Source organism: Aquarana catesbeiana, linkage group LG03 (genome assembly GCF_042186555.1).
Source record: "Aquarana catesbeiana isolate 2022-GZ linkage group LG03, ASM4218655v1, whole genome shotgun sequence".
NCBI classification, from domain to species: Eukaryota; Metazoa; Chordata; class Amphibia; order Anura; family Ranidae; genus Aquarana; species Aquarana catesbeiana.
Genome location: NC_133326.1, coordinates 439120732 through 439139899, shown reverse-complemented (window position 1 = coordinate 439139899; position 19168 = coordinate 439120732). Strand labels below are relative to the sequence as shown.

The following is a 19168-nucleotide window of genomic DNA, read 5'->3' as shown; positions in this document are numbered from 1 at the left end:
AGGAGCCCTATATCTCTCTATCCTGGCTGTCCTGGAAGACGAAAGGAGAAATCAACAGTCTTATGCAAAAATCTCCCTTAAAAAAGCAGAGCAGAAACGTGCTTTTCCGCAACAGCCAAATTTGGGGGGGTGGGGAGGGGGATACAGGCCACCTTGGAGATATTATCTGTGTTTTGTGGTTTCTGTGTAAAAAAATTTACAGTAGCAAAGTATCTTATGAAGAGGCTGAACTTTAAAAAAAAGTTTGGCTAATTCACACCGAGGCTTTTCCCTTTTCTATATATGATATATGGAGTTTATCCCTGCAAGCATATGGAGACACGCCATTTGAGACTTCCACACCTGTGATTATTTCTTCACAAGCTACCTTGATCTCTGTAATAGGGATCCATTGAATGTGGTAAGAGGCCAACCTTTTTCTTGTGGATGGAGCACCTTTTTCATTCTTTGAGCACCGATGGACACAGAGTGGAACAATTGACATTTTACACACTTGCTATTGTTGTATGCATTTTTTATTAAGTGTGCGGACTTGATTTATGGACTTTAACTTTGCACATTGATTGATTATTATTTGTGTACCTGTTTATATCCTTTATTATTTAAGGGTTTTTTGGACACTTTTATTCTTGATTTTGTGAACAGAGCAAATTCATGTACATCATTTTTTAATGTCAGGGGAACTACTCAGATTGATACACTTATCCCATTTGTTACCTTAGCTTACGGTCACATGTTTATATAATTTTTAAAGGAACAGCGCACCATTTGTTTTTTCGTTTGCACAATTCTTTGTTTGGTAGAAATGTTTGTTTGTTTTAGTTGTGTTTAAACAAAGGAAGCGAACACAAGACAAAAAACATGGGTTGTCAAGTCATACCTCTTTGCACTCGTTTAGGTTAACCAAGAGATTTTCAGGCATTGGGATAAATACATCTGTAAGTAAGCAAAAACAATAATGATTAAATTGCATTCCATTTGAAATTTACCAATCTAAAAAAACCTGGGGGCAGTATGTATGCTCTGCATTAGTTATAATCTGAATCTTGAGCTTGGTATAATAGTTTAACTTCCTGGAATAAGGCGATTTTATATTAGTTACTTGTATTCTCTCTATTCAGAGCAGAGTTGACAAAAATTGTCCTTTCTTACGCCTGAGCTTCATGCTGAGAACCGACACCCAAAAATAACTGGTATAAACAAGGGTACAATGACTGTATAAGGAAAAACAGTTTAGTTAATTTATAGTAATGTCCTCCTCACGCAGCATTATAAACGCATAACACAAAGCCTATTCCTGGCTGACTCGCTTTAGGACGACATTTTTACATTCATCTTTTCTAGTCAAGATGTTAAATGATTAGGCAGACCTGTAGGAAGTCGGAAACAAATTCTACTTGCCCACAGGAATACTACTACTATAGAGGTAGTTTTGCCACTATACACAGTAGACTGACAGCAGAAAAAAAAAAAAGGATTTGCACAAAGAGCACTTACCATCAATGTCTGATACCACTAACATTTGGGGTTGCGACAGGCCTTCCTGTAAGCTGTAGAAATGGATCGTGCTGTCATATGTAATGAAAGCTATTTTTGTCCGTGTATTGCCTGGAAGCCTGTAGATGGTTACAAGTGTTACTGGTGTTCATTTGTTATTGGTATTTATAAAGACAGGGTTAGCTATTGTAATTCACCATTTAAATGTTTCTATGGACATGCTATGACTGCAGAAACATTAAATAAAAATAACATCTCTAAAAAAGCACCGCTGCCTCCGACTGCTGATCGAACGAATTTTGGAGAGAGATTTGGTTATGTCATTACTGCCCTGTTCACTTGAGGACTTGCTGGAGAGGAAGATGTATCCAACTACCTGCAGTAAAAAGTATCTCCCTGCTTTTGGTAATTTAGTATCTGGATCTGTTTTCTGCACTTCTCCTGCTGCTTCTTAGTCATTACTCAGCCTGTCATGAGTCAGTAATGGGGAACAGATCAGCTGCATATAGGCACTTGCTGCCCTGTTTGCTTTTTTTTTGATCAATCTTCTACAGTACAAGTCCAATTTAAATTGTATCTGTAGAAATTGTTTTGAATGTTTCTAAAAACTACTACTGTTTACACTTGTGATTGATCCATAGTGATCACAAGGTAAAAAACATAAGAGCTGTTAAATGCACAGAAACATTCCGACTATTCACAACAGGGGAAGCTCCCCTTCCTCCCTTGTAAATGGTCAGAATTTTTGTAAACATAGCAGGAAGGAGGATTAGCTGATCAAAGTGAAATTAGTTGTCTTAAAGTTCCTCAGACTACCAATGATGATGGGATCTTTGTGTTTTGTTTTTTTTAGAGATGAAAGGTAAATGTAAGCAAACCCATTTTTTGGACATTTTCCCTTTATACAGTAAAAAATATACACCACCAAAAGAAAGCCATCATAAAAAAAGGACCTAACTAAATATAAAAAGAACCATGACTCTGATAAGATTACAAAAATGTATCATTACAATTTAACAGTTGTGCAACTATGCAGCAGGAGGATTCAAAATGTGTTATTTGGGTTTTTTTTTTAATAGACTTTAATTCGTTGGGATACATTTGTGTGTAAACCTACCATTCCAGATTGTCAAGCAAGGTCTGACATACAGTGTTCAAATATCCAGTCTCTATTGCATTGTGGGACACATCAAACATGAACAGATATACTGGAGGCTGAGGAGGACGAAGCTTTAAAATCCAAAACAAACAGAAAAAGATAATTTTACCAAATAGCCTGATATGACAAAATGTAAGCACATTCTTAAAGGTTTATTCAACAATGTATTTTCTCTTATTACAGCTGTATATATTGTTTGATTATGTGCATTTTCAAAAATAAAGCCAAGTACTGAGTTATTTTAGCCTATAACACAAGCTAGTTACCAAGGTAGATTGTATACGGGAGAAAAGGAAAATTGGTCGCACACCATGGAAGGAAAAACTTATGTAGAATAGTTACTTTATTGCCAAAGGACGTGAACAGGACGTTACATTGGTAGACCGGTTTCACACGGATAACTTGTGCTTGTTCACAACACGAGTTATCCGTGTGAAACCGGTCTACCAATGTTCCTGTAACGTCCTGTCTACGTCCTTTGGCACTTTGGCAATAAAGTAACTATTCTACAGAAGTTTTTCCTTCCATGGTGTGCGACCAATTTTCCTTTTCTTCATTTACTATTGACGGTGGTGAGCCAGGGCCAGCACCCACGAGGAAATCTTTATCCACAGTCTGAGTGGTGTTCTACTCCTCCTAGATTGTATACAGGACACAACTATTCCTGATCAATATTCAATATTGTAATGTTCACAACCACATGAACATAGAAATACATAAAAATGCATCACAGACACAGTGAACTCTAGAGCCACAAAAAAGGTACCTGTGCAAATAAATTGTTCACAGTACATTGTTATTGCTGAAACCTAAAAAAGTAAGAATGACTTCTGGAGCTGGTGAGGATATAAATAAATGCACCCTGGAGCCTATAAACAGTATTCCCAAAATAAACTGTATGGAAAGTGACAAGGTATATTTGTTAGCTGGGTTAAAAGAGGGAATTTGAGGGTAAGACACAACTCGAAGCTTAGATCAGAAGTCCTGACCTCCTCTCTATCTACTACTGTTGACAGGAGAGAACTTTTAGGGTAAAATCATCTTGAAGGGAAACTGTCACAAACATCTGTTAAACATTTAGACTTGAAACCTTCCACATCAAATTGATTTACAGTATAAAGACGTCATCAGGATTAGTCCTGATGGTGGTGGTGCTCTTGTGCACCTTCACATTACTCAGTAATTTATCAAATGATATACAAAGGACAATCAGCGCAAACTATGTGTGATAATATATGCAAGCTGAACACTAAGGATTTACCAACCTCGATAACAGATAATAAAACAATACTAGTGCAGCGCAAGGACAAAGGATAAAAATTAAAAATTATAAGAGAGATGGGAGACAAAAGTCCATATGACCAAACATCCAATCAATTCCTATTGGCACAGGGAGGCCGATTCGTTTTCATAAAATCGTGGATACAATCATGAGAGTGCGATTACCGGAAAAGATGGACCTCTTAATTACAGGTCATACAAGCCTGGGTTACAAACGGACTTGGTGGATGCTGTACAACAACGCTGGATCTCATCTGTAATTATCAGCCTTCAGCTTTCCCGGGATACATGCCTAGACCTTCAGTGCAGAGTGTCAAGCAGCAGTCCCAAAAATAGAGAAAAAAAACTCTAAGTGTACTCTGTAAAGATTTATTCAATAGAACGGATGATACAAAACTGCTAGATAAAAAAGCGCTCAGCAGCGCGACATAATAAAAAGTATTTCTCCAGCTTAAACAGACTGTTCGCGTCCGAACAGCTGTGAGATGGCAGCGGGTGATGTCAGAAGCGAGGCTCCGCCCCCGTACGTGGCGTTACGTCCACACGGACTTCGTCAGCGAGGGTGCACCCTCGTCATCAGTTCTATTGAATAAATCTTTACAGAGTACACTTAGAGTTTTTTTTCTCTATTTTTGGGACTGCTGCTAGACACTCTGCACTGAAGGTCTAGGCATGTATCCCGGGAAAGCTGAAGGCTGATAATTACAGATGAGATCCAGCGTTGCTGTACAGCATCCACCAAGTCCATTTGTAACCCAGGCTTGTATGACCTCCTGTAATTAAGAGGTCCATCTTTTCCGGTAAACGCACTCTCATGATTGTATCCACGATTTTATGAAAACGAATCAGCCTCCCTGTGAGGAATTAATTTGGATGTTTGATCATATGGACTTTTGTCTCCCATCTCTCTCTTATAATTTTTATCCTTTTAGTCCTTGCGCAGTAATTTATCAAAGACTCACCTATATCAATAATAAATATTAAAGTGATCCTGATTGCTTCTTCTTTTAAAAGGTATGTTACTGTGCTATCTACATGCCTTTCTAGCAGCTGTGACTTGCCGCTGCTTACCTGCTCCCAGGCCACTTCAAGTTGTGTGGAATACCCACTCCCCCACCACACTACAGGACATATGAACTGACAGATGAAAGCGCAGAAGGGGTATCGGGTATTCGACCCATCCAACCAAATACTTGTAGTGGTTGAAAACAATGAAGTGGTGGCATTTCAACATACAGGCTGCTGGAAATTCATTGCCTCTTTGTTTAGCAGGTATGTTGCTGTATAAAACTAACCCTGTGCTTTAAGCTGGTAATGTAGTTACACTCACCATATATTCTGATGGTGCCATGAATTCAATTGTGGCATTCTGGACCTCTGGTCTTTTGTGTGGTTCTCCATAAGCTCTTGTTACAGGATTGTACATGAATTCTTCAGGCACTAGGTTAATAAAGATACAGAATATGGTAACCCATTATAGTTCTGATCTAACCAACTACATATACTTTATTAATTAGGTTATATACACATGCAGAATATCATCAAACACATGCCAGTGTTTTTGAGGAAGAGAGAATACATCAAAATTTCTTTATAATTTGGTTCTTGAAGCTCGGACTAAGCCAAAAATGTGTGAGTTCAATAAATTCACTCATAGGACTGCTGGTGAAATCATATCTGTATGGTCATTTTAAAATACTGGGTGTTCTATAGCAGGGGTCTCCAAACTATGACCTGAAGGCTACATCCTGCCTGCCAAAAGATTTTATCCGGCCCGCAGCAACTGTGATGTGTTAGAGGGCTTATGATGTAGAAGGGGGAAAGCTAAAGCATGCTTGAGGAGAAGTAGGCTGGTTGCCATTTAGGAGGACCACCGCTATTTAATCTGCCATCTGTTTTGGCTTCCCTGCGGTCATATCTTTCCAGCTTATGTAGGCATTGTAAGCTGGTCTTTTGTCATTTGCCCTACTCCCACCTCCTTTTAGGGCCACACCTGTTGAGGCTGCCTTTTCCTTTCCTAACTGGGAAACACAGCGCCATCTTGTGGTTCAACAAACACTTTTGTAAATTATGATCTCATCTTAAGGTCTTCTGATTAAGTGATTTTTTGCAAAACATGTTGAGATCTGCTCTCAACCCCATGGACATATAACATCTGAGCAATGAGTATAACACTCATCCTTAACCACTTCAATACAAGGCACTTATACACCTTCCTGCCCAGACCAATTTTCAGCTTTCAGCGCTTTCACACTTTCAATGACAATTGCGCGGTCATGCGATGCTGTATCCAATAATTTTTATAATTTTTTACCCACAAATAGAGCTTTCTTTTGGTGGTATTTGATGATCACCTCTGGGGTTTTTATGTAATGCGCTACAAATAATAAAAAAAAATAATAATAATAAAAAAAGATAAAATAAAAAAATATAAATATAAAAAAAAAAAAAAAGAAGAAGCTTCTCTTCGTTTGTTACAAAACTTTGTAAATAAGTAAGTTTTCTCCTTCACCGATGAGGCTGCACTGACTGGCATGGATGAGGTGGCACTGATGGGCACTCGTAGGCGGCACTGATGGGCACAGAGTGCCATCTCTAATGGGCAATGATTGTTATCCCTGGTGGGCTTACATAGTGGTCATGGGTGGGCATCCCTGGTGGTCATGGATGGGCTGCAGTGCAGACCCCTCGTCAGGAGAGCAGCCAATCGGTTCTCCTCTACCCGCGTCTGTCAGCACGAGTAAAGGAAAAGCTGATACACGGCTTTTCCCTTTTTATGCTGTGATCAGCTGATTGGACACAGCTGATCACGTGGTAAAGCGCCTCCATCAGAGGCTTTTTACCTAGGTTGGAGATGTGGTGTGTCAGACTGACACACCAACGATCGCCGTGCTACATGACCCCACGGGCGTGAGATCGCGACTTATCCTGCTGGACAGCATATAATGCCCAGTCAGGATAACTGAACTACTTCCCGGCTATCATTCTGCTATAGGCCGGGCGGGAAGTGGTATAAGATATGATATAATTGGTGTGTGGAGTGATAAACACAAGATGACATCTAATTGTACAATTTGTGCTATACTACTGGCAATATATGTACCTTCGCTGTAGTGCATTTTTATGGTTGATTTGTTTTTACCTTTGTATACATAATAAAAATGTGACTCATTGTTTTCTGTGGGTTTCTCTGCCCCAAGTGTCTTGGCTCTGTTCAAATCCCGTTCTTTTTTCTAATACCAAGTTCTGTTTTCATTTATAAAATAAATTTTTTTCAGCTTACAAATCTTTGTAACATGTAAGATGTGGCCCTCGTACGGAAAAGATTGCAGACCCCTGCTCTATACCATTAATGTATCTGAAAGACTGAACTTTAGTCCTTAAGCAATTAAAAATGGAGGGGAATGTATCAAAACTGGAGCAGCCAAAATTTGGAGCAGTTGTACATGTCAACCAAACAGCTGCTATCTTTCATTTTCAAAGCTTAACTATCACAGTTGATCCAGAGGAAGGCAAAAAAAACCCCCAGCAAAGCATGATCCAATTTGCTCCAGCAGGGGGAAAAAAAGTCCATCCTGATCCCCCAAGAGGCAAATCGGATATTCCCTGGATCAACGTTACCTACAGGATTAATGTTAGTATTTACTTATATTATGTACATTTGGGAAAGAATCCAGGCCTTTTTTAAGCAATCTACTGGGCTGAACAGAATCAGCTTTTGAGGGAGTCCATTTCACAGCTCTTACTGTAAAAGAAACCTTTTTTGTGCTTAAAAAAAGGGGTTATAAATGTATGCAAAAAATATTTCAAGAGATCCCCAATAACAAAACAACAATCAAGGTGAAGTTAACAATTCCTAACACATATGCTAGTAAAACTACCACACAGACAACACCATAACCACCCCTAGGCCAGACTGTATCTTTGCATAAAACTTGTACAGATGTAGTCATCAATATTTAGATGAGCCAGGTGTAGGTTGATGTAGGTGGTATAAAAGCTTGTCGCTCTACATGTTTCGCGCAGGTGTGCTTCTTAAGGAACTTGAGGTAAATATTGTAGTAAATAATCACATACCAGGAGTCATCATGGTATTATAAAGCGTGGGCTAGAGTGTACTGGCAAGGATTCAAATATTAAAAGAATCAAACACAGTAAGCTTCAAAAGGGTGGTGGAGCAAAAAATGGATATGCAATGGAGGGTTTTGGAGGAATTAATGTATAAACATCAAGTGGGGTAGATCCTTCTAAGATCGCCTCCACCCCTATATACCACACTATGACTACTGCACAATCCAGAAAACATTAAAAAAATGGTTCACGGAGTATAAAGTAAACTTGCCAGAGTCTGTGCATCCAGGCAGGTTAGGTGATGTCTATGTGCTAGTGTTACTAGCATATGTGCTAGGAATGTTTTACTTCATCTTAATTGTTATTGTTATGCTTTTTTTGTAGTAATAAACTATTTAATTTTAGATGACTATGTGTGTTGTGGTGCCTAAAAAGTCCATCTAGAGTTCACTTTACCAATTCACAAAGTACAGTCCAAATGTAGACAACGCAATCCATTTAACTCTGTTCAAATCAAACATTTGCAAACACACACACACACACAATGATTTTATGAACATTACAACCTAACTCCCAACATTTTTAGTTTTGGATTGAGTGGGAAAGAGATAAAATTTCTATCAGGTTTTTATTTCTGCTTGTGAGCCCACAGAAGAAGATATATCTTCACATCCTGCCCCAAATATGCCCATGCAAGAAATGGGCCAATTTAAAGACCTTTGCAACAAGTGAGGGGAAATTTTTTAAAATAAGGTTATAGATGGCAGTAAAAACCTGGCAGAGGCTCTAACTTTTATCCATGTTAACCAAAATAAAATGCTTTGGCTGAAGTTAGACTTTCATATTTAAATTCACATATTTAACACATGGAACATTTTTCTGATACAAGAAACAATCCTTTCTTCCAAGGAAAACAAATTGGGTACGAAATTCCTCACATCAAAACACAACTTACCATCATTCACTCTGTAGCATAAGTTACATTTCCATCGCCTTTGGTCCAAGAAGGTTACAAAAGGGTTGATGTATGTACGGCAAGAGCGGCATCTGACTATAGTACTGGAAGTTACAACAGGAAGTTGCTACAAAAACAAAAATATTTTTGATGTTAAAGGAAGTATAAAAAGGTATAATAAAAGAGGTCAAGTACCACTGTTAAAAGAGAAGTATGGGTTTATTTATTGATTGATTCATACTTACCTCAGTGGATGGAGCATCAGACTGATGCTGCAGCTGTACCCCGCTGTCTCTGCACTGAGAGCCCAGCATCGCCGATGGCTCGGTTCTCACAGATACCAGGGAGGAAAGCTGCTGTCAGTCGCCGTCTTTCCTCTCTGCTTCTCCATGCTCACTGGAGCGCTGAGCTGTGGAGGGGCGGGGAGAGGCTTGTCTCAGCGGCTCACTGAGATGCTGAGACTGCCATCAATCAAGGCAGCTGGCAGATCCAGACTTGGAAGTTGGGATGACGCACTGCCTCGGTTGATGGCAGTGACGTCAGCGGAAACCAGACTTCAGAATGCTCTCCACTGAAAACTGGTCACAGGAGTGCAAAACAAATTGCACTCCTGTGGCCCATAGGAGAAGCCCAGCCTAAAAAGCTCAGGCTGGACTTCCCCTATAAAAACATATCCATTGACCTTTCAAGACCTTTCCAAAGTCTAGCTACTAAAATGTAATTTTGATTATGGCCTTCAAAAATTACCCTCCACCACCTTATGCGTGTAGAAACTTTAAAGAGGTGTTTCAATCTGGCGAAAACATTTTTAAAAGTCAGTAGCTACAAATTTTGTAAGCTGCTGCCTTTTAACCACTTTTGGACCGGCTCATGCCGATATACGTTGGCACTTTGAAGAGGGATAGCTTTGTTATGGCAGCAGCTAGCCATAACCCCGGTATCCTCTTCTTCAGTGAGCGGTCCGGTTTCCGATAACAGTGGTCTCTGTGGCGGATTCGCAGTGAGATCACTTATATCGGTGGCGGGTTCTTTTTTTTTAAAAGAACAGTGTAACAATAAAAAGGTAAAATAAATAAGAAAAAAAAAATATTTTTTTTTAAACGCGCCCCGTCCCGCCGAGCTCGTGTGCAGAAGCGAAAACATACGTGAGCAGTGCCCACATATGAAAACAGTATTCAAACCACACACGTGAGGTATCGCCGCGATCGGTAGAGCGAGAGCAATAATTCTAGTCCCAGACCTCCTCCAACTCAAAACGTGCAACCTGTAGAATTTTTTAAACGTCGCCTATGGAGATTTTTTAAGGGTAAAAGTTTGTCGCCATTCCACGAGCAGGCGCAATTTTGAAGCATGACATGTTGGGTATCAATTTACTCGGTGTAACATTATCTTCCACAATATAAAAAAAAATTGGGCTAACTTTACTGTTTTCTTATTTTTTTTTTTTTAAATTCAAAAAAGGGTATTTCTTTCCAAAAAAAGTGCGCTTGTATGACCGCTGCGCAAATACGGTGTGACAGAAAGTACTGCAACGACCGCCATTTTATTCTTTAGGGTTGGAGCAAATAAGCAGAAGTTCTGCTTTTGGAACTCCGCCTTAAGTATTTGGGATATCCAAAATAGAGGTCTATTTAATCTAAAAAGTAACATGCAGAACTAGTAGATACATTCTCAGCAACTGCAGATTTACTTAGAATTGTTAATGTTGCATCCAGGTTTACTTTAAACAACTTTCTTTTTTTAAAACACTTTGTGGTGGTTATTTACTAAAACCAGTGCAAAATCTATTTTGCTTTAGTGAGCAAGCTGAAGTATTAATGTCAGGAAGTACCTGAGTGTTGTCCGAGTTGTGTGCGGGTGCACGTGGGTCTGTGAGTGCCGGTGCATTGTCTTGTTGAGTATTAGTGTCAGGAAGGTAGTTGCTAGGTAATTTAGACAGGGTATAATCCCCAATCCTCATTAAATCAGTAGGTATGATACCCGTAGGGTGTGGAGATGCGACTCAGTGTACATCTTGCGGCATGTATGCGTTCCTTGATCATCCGATCGAGGGCAAATACTGCTGTGCAAAATGTAAGCACATTGTTTCTCTGGGATCCCAGGTTCTGAATCTAGGGAAGCAACTGTCAGCACTGAAAAGACCCTCCATACTAAAGGAGTGCCGGTAACGTACACGGCAGGTGCCAGCACAGAGGTGGGTGGAGACAAAGAGGTGCAGGCACTAGGAAAGAGTAGATGAGCGACAGTCAGGAAGGGTAGAGGGGGAAGTGCCAGGTGCATCCCAATAAGTACGCTCCATTGAGTGACATTGGTGAAACCAGTCAGGGACCAACACTGCTGTAGCTGAGGGACTCTCCTAGCTGCAGGGGGAAGAACACCTCCAGTGAGAGTGTTCAGAGAGCGAAGGGAAAGGAAAGACAGATTCTGGTGGTAGGGGGCTCAATTCTTAGGACGAGAGGGAGATTTGTAACAAAGACGTGAAGCGCCGAACTATATGTTGTCTATCGGGTGCTCAGGTTCGACACATCACGGATCTGGTGGACAGATTACTAGGAGGGGCTGGGGAAGACTCGGCCGTCATGGTGCATGTTGTCACCAATGACAATGTCGGGTGAAGTGTCCTAAAGAACGTTTTTAGGGACTTGGGAGCTAAATTGAAGAAAAGGACCTCCAAGGTAGTATTCTCAGGAATACTACCGGTACATCGAGCCACACCAAAAAGGCAGAGGTAGATTAAGGAAGTAAACAAGTGGCTGGAAAGCTGGTGTAGCAAGGATGGGTTTGGGTTCCTGGAGGACTGGGCCGACTTCTCAGACGATCACCAGTACTATAGAAGGGACGGACAGCACCTAAATGAGGAGGGTGCAGATCAGCTGGGAATGAAGATGGACAAAAAGTTAGAGGGTTTTTTTTTTAAACTGGGGGGGGGGGGGGGGGGGGTAGAGATCGTCAGCTGAAACATATTCCAGAGGGTAGTATTGGGGGCATTAGTGGTAGGCTGACTAAAGCACATAAACCCAAGGTAAGTATAGTAACAAGTCCTAGTTGCAATCTCGGAACACCCAATAAGAGGATAGTATGTGACCGGTCTAAACTACATGGCATGTTCACCAATGCCAGGAGCCTGGCGGACAAGATGGGTGAACTAGAGATACGGTTGTACAAGGAGGATTTGGATTTTTTGGGAATTTCAGAGACCTGGTTCAACAGCTCTCATGATTGGCTGGCAACCAACCATTCAAGGGTATACCCTTTATCACAGGGATAGAGGGTACAAAAGGGGGGAGGGGTATGCCTAAATATCAAGAATAACGTACAAGTGAATGTGAGAGATGACATCACTAAGGGAGCTAGGGAGGAGGTGGAATCCTTATGGGTAGAGCTCCAAATGGATGAAGCCAAGGAGAAAATATTACTGGGAGTATGCTATAGGTCCCCTAACCTGAGGGAGAAGGGGGAGATGGATCTCCCATCACAAGTAGGATTAGCAGCAAGGATGGGAAGTGTTACAATGGAGATTTTATTATCCAGACATAGACTGGGCGGAAGGAACCACGCATTCGTCTAAGGCTTGCCAGTTGCTAAATGTCTTGCAGGACAATTTCATGGTTCAGATGGTAGACGCACCAACTAGAAATAAAGGGTTATGGGGGGGGGGGCATGGCCTGGCGAGCGATTGAGTAAGAGGTGGGTAGAGTGAGCTCCCCTTGCTGAAACTCCTGTAAGTTATCCTGAGCACGAATCCGCATCAGAATACACCCAAATATTATCCCTCTGAGTCCCGGACAGAACAGAGAATGTCTCCGCCGAAAAGGACAACCGAAGCCAAAGTGCTAGATGCCATAGCAGCTCTACAAGGCACCCTCACTGCCAAAATAGACATCTCCCTTCTCCGGCAAGACCTCTCTAAATTAAAGGGCAGAGTCACGAAGAAAGAGACCCGCAGGAGGGACGGCGGAGGATCTCCTGCGTCCGTTGAGACACACCACGGAGGACATGCAGAGGCAATCCAACAACTACACTCGCATCAAGACGATATGGAAAATCGCCTAAGATGCAATCTCCGGTTCATAGATCTCCCAGAGAAGTCAGAAGGTACCGACCCGGCAGAGTATCTGGAATCCCTCCTAACTAAAACCTATGGCAGAGAGGCCTTTTCCGTGATGTTCGCAGTGGAACGGGTCCACCGCCACCCAGAGCGCCTCCTTGTACCTTCATAGCAAAGTTTCTAAATTTCCGGGACAGGGATAAAATACTGCAGCTTACCAGAGAGAATGGTAACATCCAGCTAGGAAGTACCCAGATAGCGGTGTTCCCGGACTTCTCCAATGAAGTACAGAGGAAAAGAACCCAATTTCAGGAGGTCAAACGCCACATGCCAGTACTGCACCTCAAGTATGCAATGTTGTTCCCCGCCAGACTGCAGGTAGAGGTGGACGGCCGCACACAGTTTTTCGAGGAACCAGCCATGGCTGGGGCATGGCTAGACCAGCAGGGCCGCCCAGCCTAACAGACCGCAGGTCATGTAATGCCAGTGAGTATGGCTTCCAACTATATCTGAAGGAAGGGCATATTATCCATCTTGCCTGGGGGGGGGGCATTCCACCCCCCATATTTTTTGTTTTCTAGTTCCCTTCTTGATTTGCAATTTTTAAGTTTGATGGAGGGATGTGTTCATTTTTCTCTTTCTCCCAGGGGCACATTTTGCCCTCTTTACAAATACCCCCCATTGATGGCGTACGAGCAACATTGAACTTGAAACCCGCAGGTCTGTGCAGACTGCCTGAAAAATACAGAACATCCCCATTACAAGGCACGCCCAGTTGAATAAATGCAAAGACATGTATCTGATCTAAGGGCTGAAGTGCGCCTTACACAGTAGTGCACAGACTTGGGGGATAACTGCATCCTACCACATGATTGTGTATAAGCAATAAGGAGCTCACATGGAGGGAATTATGGGGAAGATCAGCCTCCTTCCACTACCTTGCCCCACACTTGACAATGATGTTTTTCGCCCCCTTAGCAATGTTAACTGAACATGTTATATTAATAGCAACCATTTTAAGAAATTCACCTCCAGCCGATCAAATATGCTGGATGTTAGGGAATGTATGCTCTCACCAAGTTGGGGAGGTGCAGAGCTGGGAGGGAAGGGTTATGTTCAAATATTAATTCAGAGTTATAGGAAATGCAGCACTATTTTACGTTTGCACATTTATAGGTATGCACACCAGGTATATTGTTGGTATGAAATGTGGAGAACAGAAGCCGGTTCGCAGGAACCAAAACTTGTATGTTATATGGATCTTGCCCTGCTGGTCCCGCCATAGTGATATCAATCCAGAGTTAATATGACCTCAGTTTAATTCCTAACATGGAACCTGAGGGGTGTGTACGACAGGGTCAAGCGGACCGCTGCCCTAGCGTTCCTTAAATCCAAAGCTTATGTCATAGCATTGGTGGAAACCCATATTACAGGCCACCTACATGTGGCTCTGAAGCAACCCTGGGTGGGATGGGTGTATCACAGCACGCACACAAATCAATCCAGGGGAGTATCTATAATCATAGCCAAAAATACTCCGCTTGAACTGGTATCTTTGGAATCGGACCAGCAGGGAAGATTTTTGTTCCTCCACGCACTCATAGGTGGGAATCCTGTGTTGGTGCTGGCATGTCATGTTCCTCCCCCATTCACATCAGACGTAATCATGAGGGGACTGGCGTACATGACTCAGTACCCAACGGTCCCTGCGGTGTTGATGGGGGACTTTAACATGACCATGAACCCTGCGCTGGACAGACCAGTGCAGGGTCTCATGCCACTACATCACAACATACCAGACTAAGCTGTACACTGACTGAATTTGCATTGACTGACGTGTGGAGACATCAGAATCCGAATACGAGACCATTTATATGTCACTCTACCAGTCATAATACAACGTCCAGAATAGATTTCATATTAGTGTCTAATACACTGCTACCCAAGGTTACGGGATCAGGATTCGCCCCTAGGACCCTTTCTGATAACTCCCCATGCTGGATGATGGCATCCCTATTGGGATCCTCCCCTACCTGCATATGGAGACTTAACGCCTTCTGGCAATCAGTCATACCTGACCTTGATGCTTTTGCACGGGAAGTGACGTTTTTCTTTGATGACAGCCACACTATCCACTAGTGCCATGGATTGGGACGCATTTAAAGGGCATGCATGTAGGATCATATCAACTAAGATAAATAGATTCAAACGGTCCTCTAAACTCATTATGCAGATATCATCGGACAAGCGGTGGTGGTCTCCCTGACCACACCACTGGGCGATACCATTTATTGACCCCCTCCAGGTAGCGGCAAGGTTCCAAACGTTTTATAGTGAACTGTATAAATCACAGAGCACACACACCCCCAACAAGATATTAAAAACTATCTACATACTATACAATTCCCCAGACTTAATCCGAACAAGTACAAATGCTTTAAGCAAATAGTGACATCACAGAAGTATTGTCCAAATCTAAGGCTCCAGGCCTGGCGGCCTGTCCTTAGAATTTCACAATACCTTTTCAGAATTACTTATTCCTAAATTAAAACAACTCTACCAAAATATCTTTGACAAGGGAGTACTCCCTCCTTCAATGCAAGAAGCACAAATTATAGTCCTTCCCAAGCCAGGGAAGAATCCCCACTACCCTGAGTCATACTGCCCCATATCCCTGCTACAGGTGGATATAAATATACTGGCCAAGATACTTGCCTCTCGTCTTAATACAGTCATTCTCTCATTAGTACACCCTGATCAAACTGGCTTTATGCCCAGGAAAAACACAGCTATGAACATTAGGAGACTGTTTATGAATATTCAGGCCCAGCATGATAACTCTGGTACCAGGGTGGTGGTGGACTTGGACACAGCCAAGGCCTTTGACTCGGTGGAATGGCTCTACTTATGGGAGTGCCTCCAGGGTTTTGGGTTTGGGCCAAATATCATCAAATGGGTGCAGCTTTTGTATCAGTCACCTAAAGCACGAATATTTGTCAACAGATGGCTATCTGACCAATTCCCCCTTGAGAGAGGCACACGTCAGGGGTGCCCTCTTTCCCCTCTTCTCTATGCTCTGGCAGCTGAACCCCTGGTCATTGCCATCAGAGCAGCGCCCGATGTAGTTGACTTGCGCTTGGGCACATCTATAGAAAGAAAATAGGATTTTTATTACAGCTTACCTGTAAAATCCTTTTCTTGGAGTACATCATGGGACACAGAGCCTTAAGTAATTACTTAATGGGTTATGGGCCACCTTCAGGTGTTGACACTGGTATACCCAATCAAGGAAGTTCACTCCCTATATAACCCCTCCTCCTTCCAGAAGCACATCAGTTTTTGTAGCAAAGCAAATATACTTAAACCCCATAAAAGAGGGGCGGGAACTGTGTCCCATGATGTACTCCAAGAAAAGGATTTTACGGGCAAGCTGTAATAAAAAATAGGATTTTTTTATAACAGCTTACCTGTAAAATCCTTTTCTTTTGATGTACATCACGGGACACTGAGCCTCAGTAATTAGTGATGGGTTATATGGGTATCACAAGGTGAATGGACACTGGCCACACCCTAGACAGGAAGTTCAACCCCCTATATAACCCCTCCCCTTACTGGGGATACCTCAGTTTTGTAGCAAAGCAATATAAGTGTATTAGAAGAGGGGCGGGACCTCTGTGTCCCGTGATGTACATCAAAAGAAAAGTATTTTACAGGTAAGCCGTTATAAAAAAATCCTATTTTCTTTCTCGTACATCATGGGACACAGAGCCTCAGTAATTACTGATGGGACGTCCCAGAGCAATGCTATTTGAGGGGAGGTGACCACACAACGTAGGGTGTAATCAGACCTGAGGACCTCGTATTGCTGCCTGCAGCACACTACGCCCAAAGGCGATATCCTCATGCCTTCCCACATCCACCTGATAAAATTTAGTGACTGTATGGACTGAAGACCAGGTTGCAGCCTTGCAGATTTGAGCCATAGAGGCCCGGTGATGTACCGCTCAAGAGCCACTAATCGCCCTTGTGGAGTGTGCCCTGATTTGAAAAGGTGGAATTTTTTTGTTTCAAACCGTAAGCCTGAATAATCATTTGTGGAATCCATTTTGAAAGGGTAGACTTTGACGCTGCCTGCCCTCTATTGGGACCTTCTGGTAGTATGAACAAAACATCCGTTTTGCGAACTTGAGCAGTTGCTTCCAGATAGGCCTTGACTGCCCTTACTACATCCAAAGAATGTAGTGACCTTTCTTCCGTGGAACAGGGATCTGGAAAAAAGGAAGGCAGAACAATATCTTGGTTTAGATGGAAATCTGAAACCACCTTTGGTAGAAAGCTAGGATGAGGGCGCAATACCACTCTATCCTTATGCATGATCAAATAAGGCTCTTTACAGGAAAGGGCTGCTAATTCTGATACACTTCTAGCAGAAGAAATGGCTACCAGGAAAATTAACTTTCTTGTCAACAAGACCAAGGGAATCTGACGTATAGGTTCAAAAGGCTGTTTCTGTAAAACTGACAGAACCAAATTCAAGTCCCAGGGGTTTAGGGGCTCCTTAACCGGAGGATTAAGACGCGTCACCCCCTGCATAAAGCTTCGGACCAAAGAATGTGAAGCAAGTGGCTGTTGAAATAATACTGATAAGGCCGAGAACTGGCCCTTGATGGTACTCAAGGCCAGCTTCATCTCTAATCCTATTTGCAGAAAGTCAAGAATTCTACCTATGACATATTTTCTGGGATGCCAGCCCCTGGCTTCACACCAGGATACATAAGTCTTCCAAACTCTATGATAAATCACTCTGGAAGCTGGCTTCCTTGCATTAAGGTAGAGATCACAGGACCTGAAAGCCCACGACTCTTTAGAACGTGGGTTTCAATAGCCAAACTGTCAAATTTAGCGTTTGTAAGGCAGGATGGAACACTGGACCTTGAGATAACAGGTCTGGACGTGACGGTAGGGTCCACGGGGAACCCACTGTCATTCTTACTATTTCTGCATACCAGGCTCTTCTGGGCCACCAGAAGTACCGACTTCTTCTCCTGCCGGATCCTGCGAATGAGCCGTGGTAGTAGCATAATAGGAGGAAACGCATTAAATCAGTGAAAACTGATGCCACGGAATTACCAACGCATCCGTCCCACATGCAAGAGGATCCCTTGTTCTTGCCACAAACTTGTCAACCTTTTTGTTGACCCTGGATGCAAAGAGATCTACATCTGGTACCCCCCATCTTTGGCATATGGCCCAAAAGACATCGGGGTGAAGAGACCATTCCCCCGGGACTAACCGCTGGCGACTATTAGGAATAGTCCGCCTGCCAGTTCTCTATCCCTGGAATGAAAACTGCCGATATGCATGGCCCATGCTTTTCTGCCCAGACTAAAATCTGGTTCACTTCTTTCTGAGCTGCACGACTCCTGGTGCCTCCTTGATGATTGATATAATCCACTGCTGTGACATTGTCGGACTGGATCCTGACAGGGCAACCCTGTAGCCTGAGAGTCCAGGCCCTTAGGGCTAGATACGCCGCACGGATATCCAGAATGTTGATGGGTAAGGTCTTCTCGATTTTGGACCATTTCCCCTGGACCGCAGACTGTTCCAGAACTGCTCCCCAACCCGAAAGACTGGCATCTGTTGTTACCACTGTCCAGGTAACCGGTAAAAAGGATTTCCCTTTCTGCAGGCTTTCGGGTATTAACCACCAACTGAGGCTCTGACGCACTGTAGGAGACAGGTGCATCGGAAAATCTAATGCCTGTACCTTCTTGTTCCAAGCAGACAGGATACTGTGTTGCAGCAGTCTTGAATGAAACTGAGCATAGGGAACTGCTTCGAATGAAGCCACCATCTTTCCCAGCAGCCTCATACAAAGACGGACAGAAGGACCCTTTTTGGTCCCGACTACCTGAATCAGCTCTCTTAAGGCACTGATCTTTGCCTGAGGTAAAAATACCTTCTCTTGGCTTGTATCTATGATCAGGCCCAAATACTCTAGTCTTCTTACTGGTTTTAAGAAAGACTTTTCTAGGTTGAGAATCCAACCTAGGTATTCCAAGTAGTTGACTGTGGTCACCAAGTTCCGGCTCAAGCAGGCTACCGACCGGTCTATCAAGAGCAGGTCGTCTAGGTATGCTATGACAGTTATACC

At 42.6% G+C, this 19168-nt stretch overlaps 1 protein-coding gene across 2 annotated transcripts in view; it reads right to left on the bottom strand.

Moving 5' to 3' along the window:
* SEC24A (SEC24 homolog A, COPII coat complex component) overlaps positions 1 to 19168 on the bottom strand; it is a 233736-nt gene that overhangs the window by 101465 nt on the left and 113103 nt on the right. For both annotated transcript variants that reach the window (XM_073620800.1, XM_073620802.1), the window contains 5 exons: positions 8964 to 9090; positions 5268 to 5377; positions 2615 to 2727; positions 1498 to 1616; positions 881 to 936 (listed from right to left, as the gene is read on the bottom strand). In XM_073620800.1, coding sequence (XP_073476901.1) covers positions 881 to 936; positions 1498 to 1616; positions 2615 to 2727; positions 5268 to 5377; positions 8964 to 9090 — 525 coding nt within the window. The remainder of the gene's footprint in view (positions 1 to 880; positions 937 to 1497; positions 1617 to 2614; positions 2728 to 5267; positions 5378 to 8963; positions 9091 to 19168) is intronic.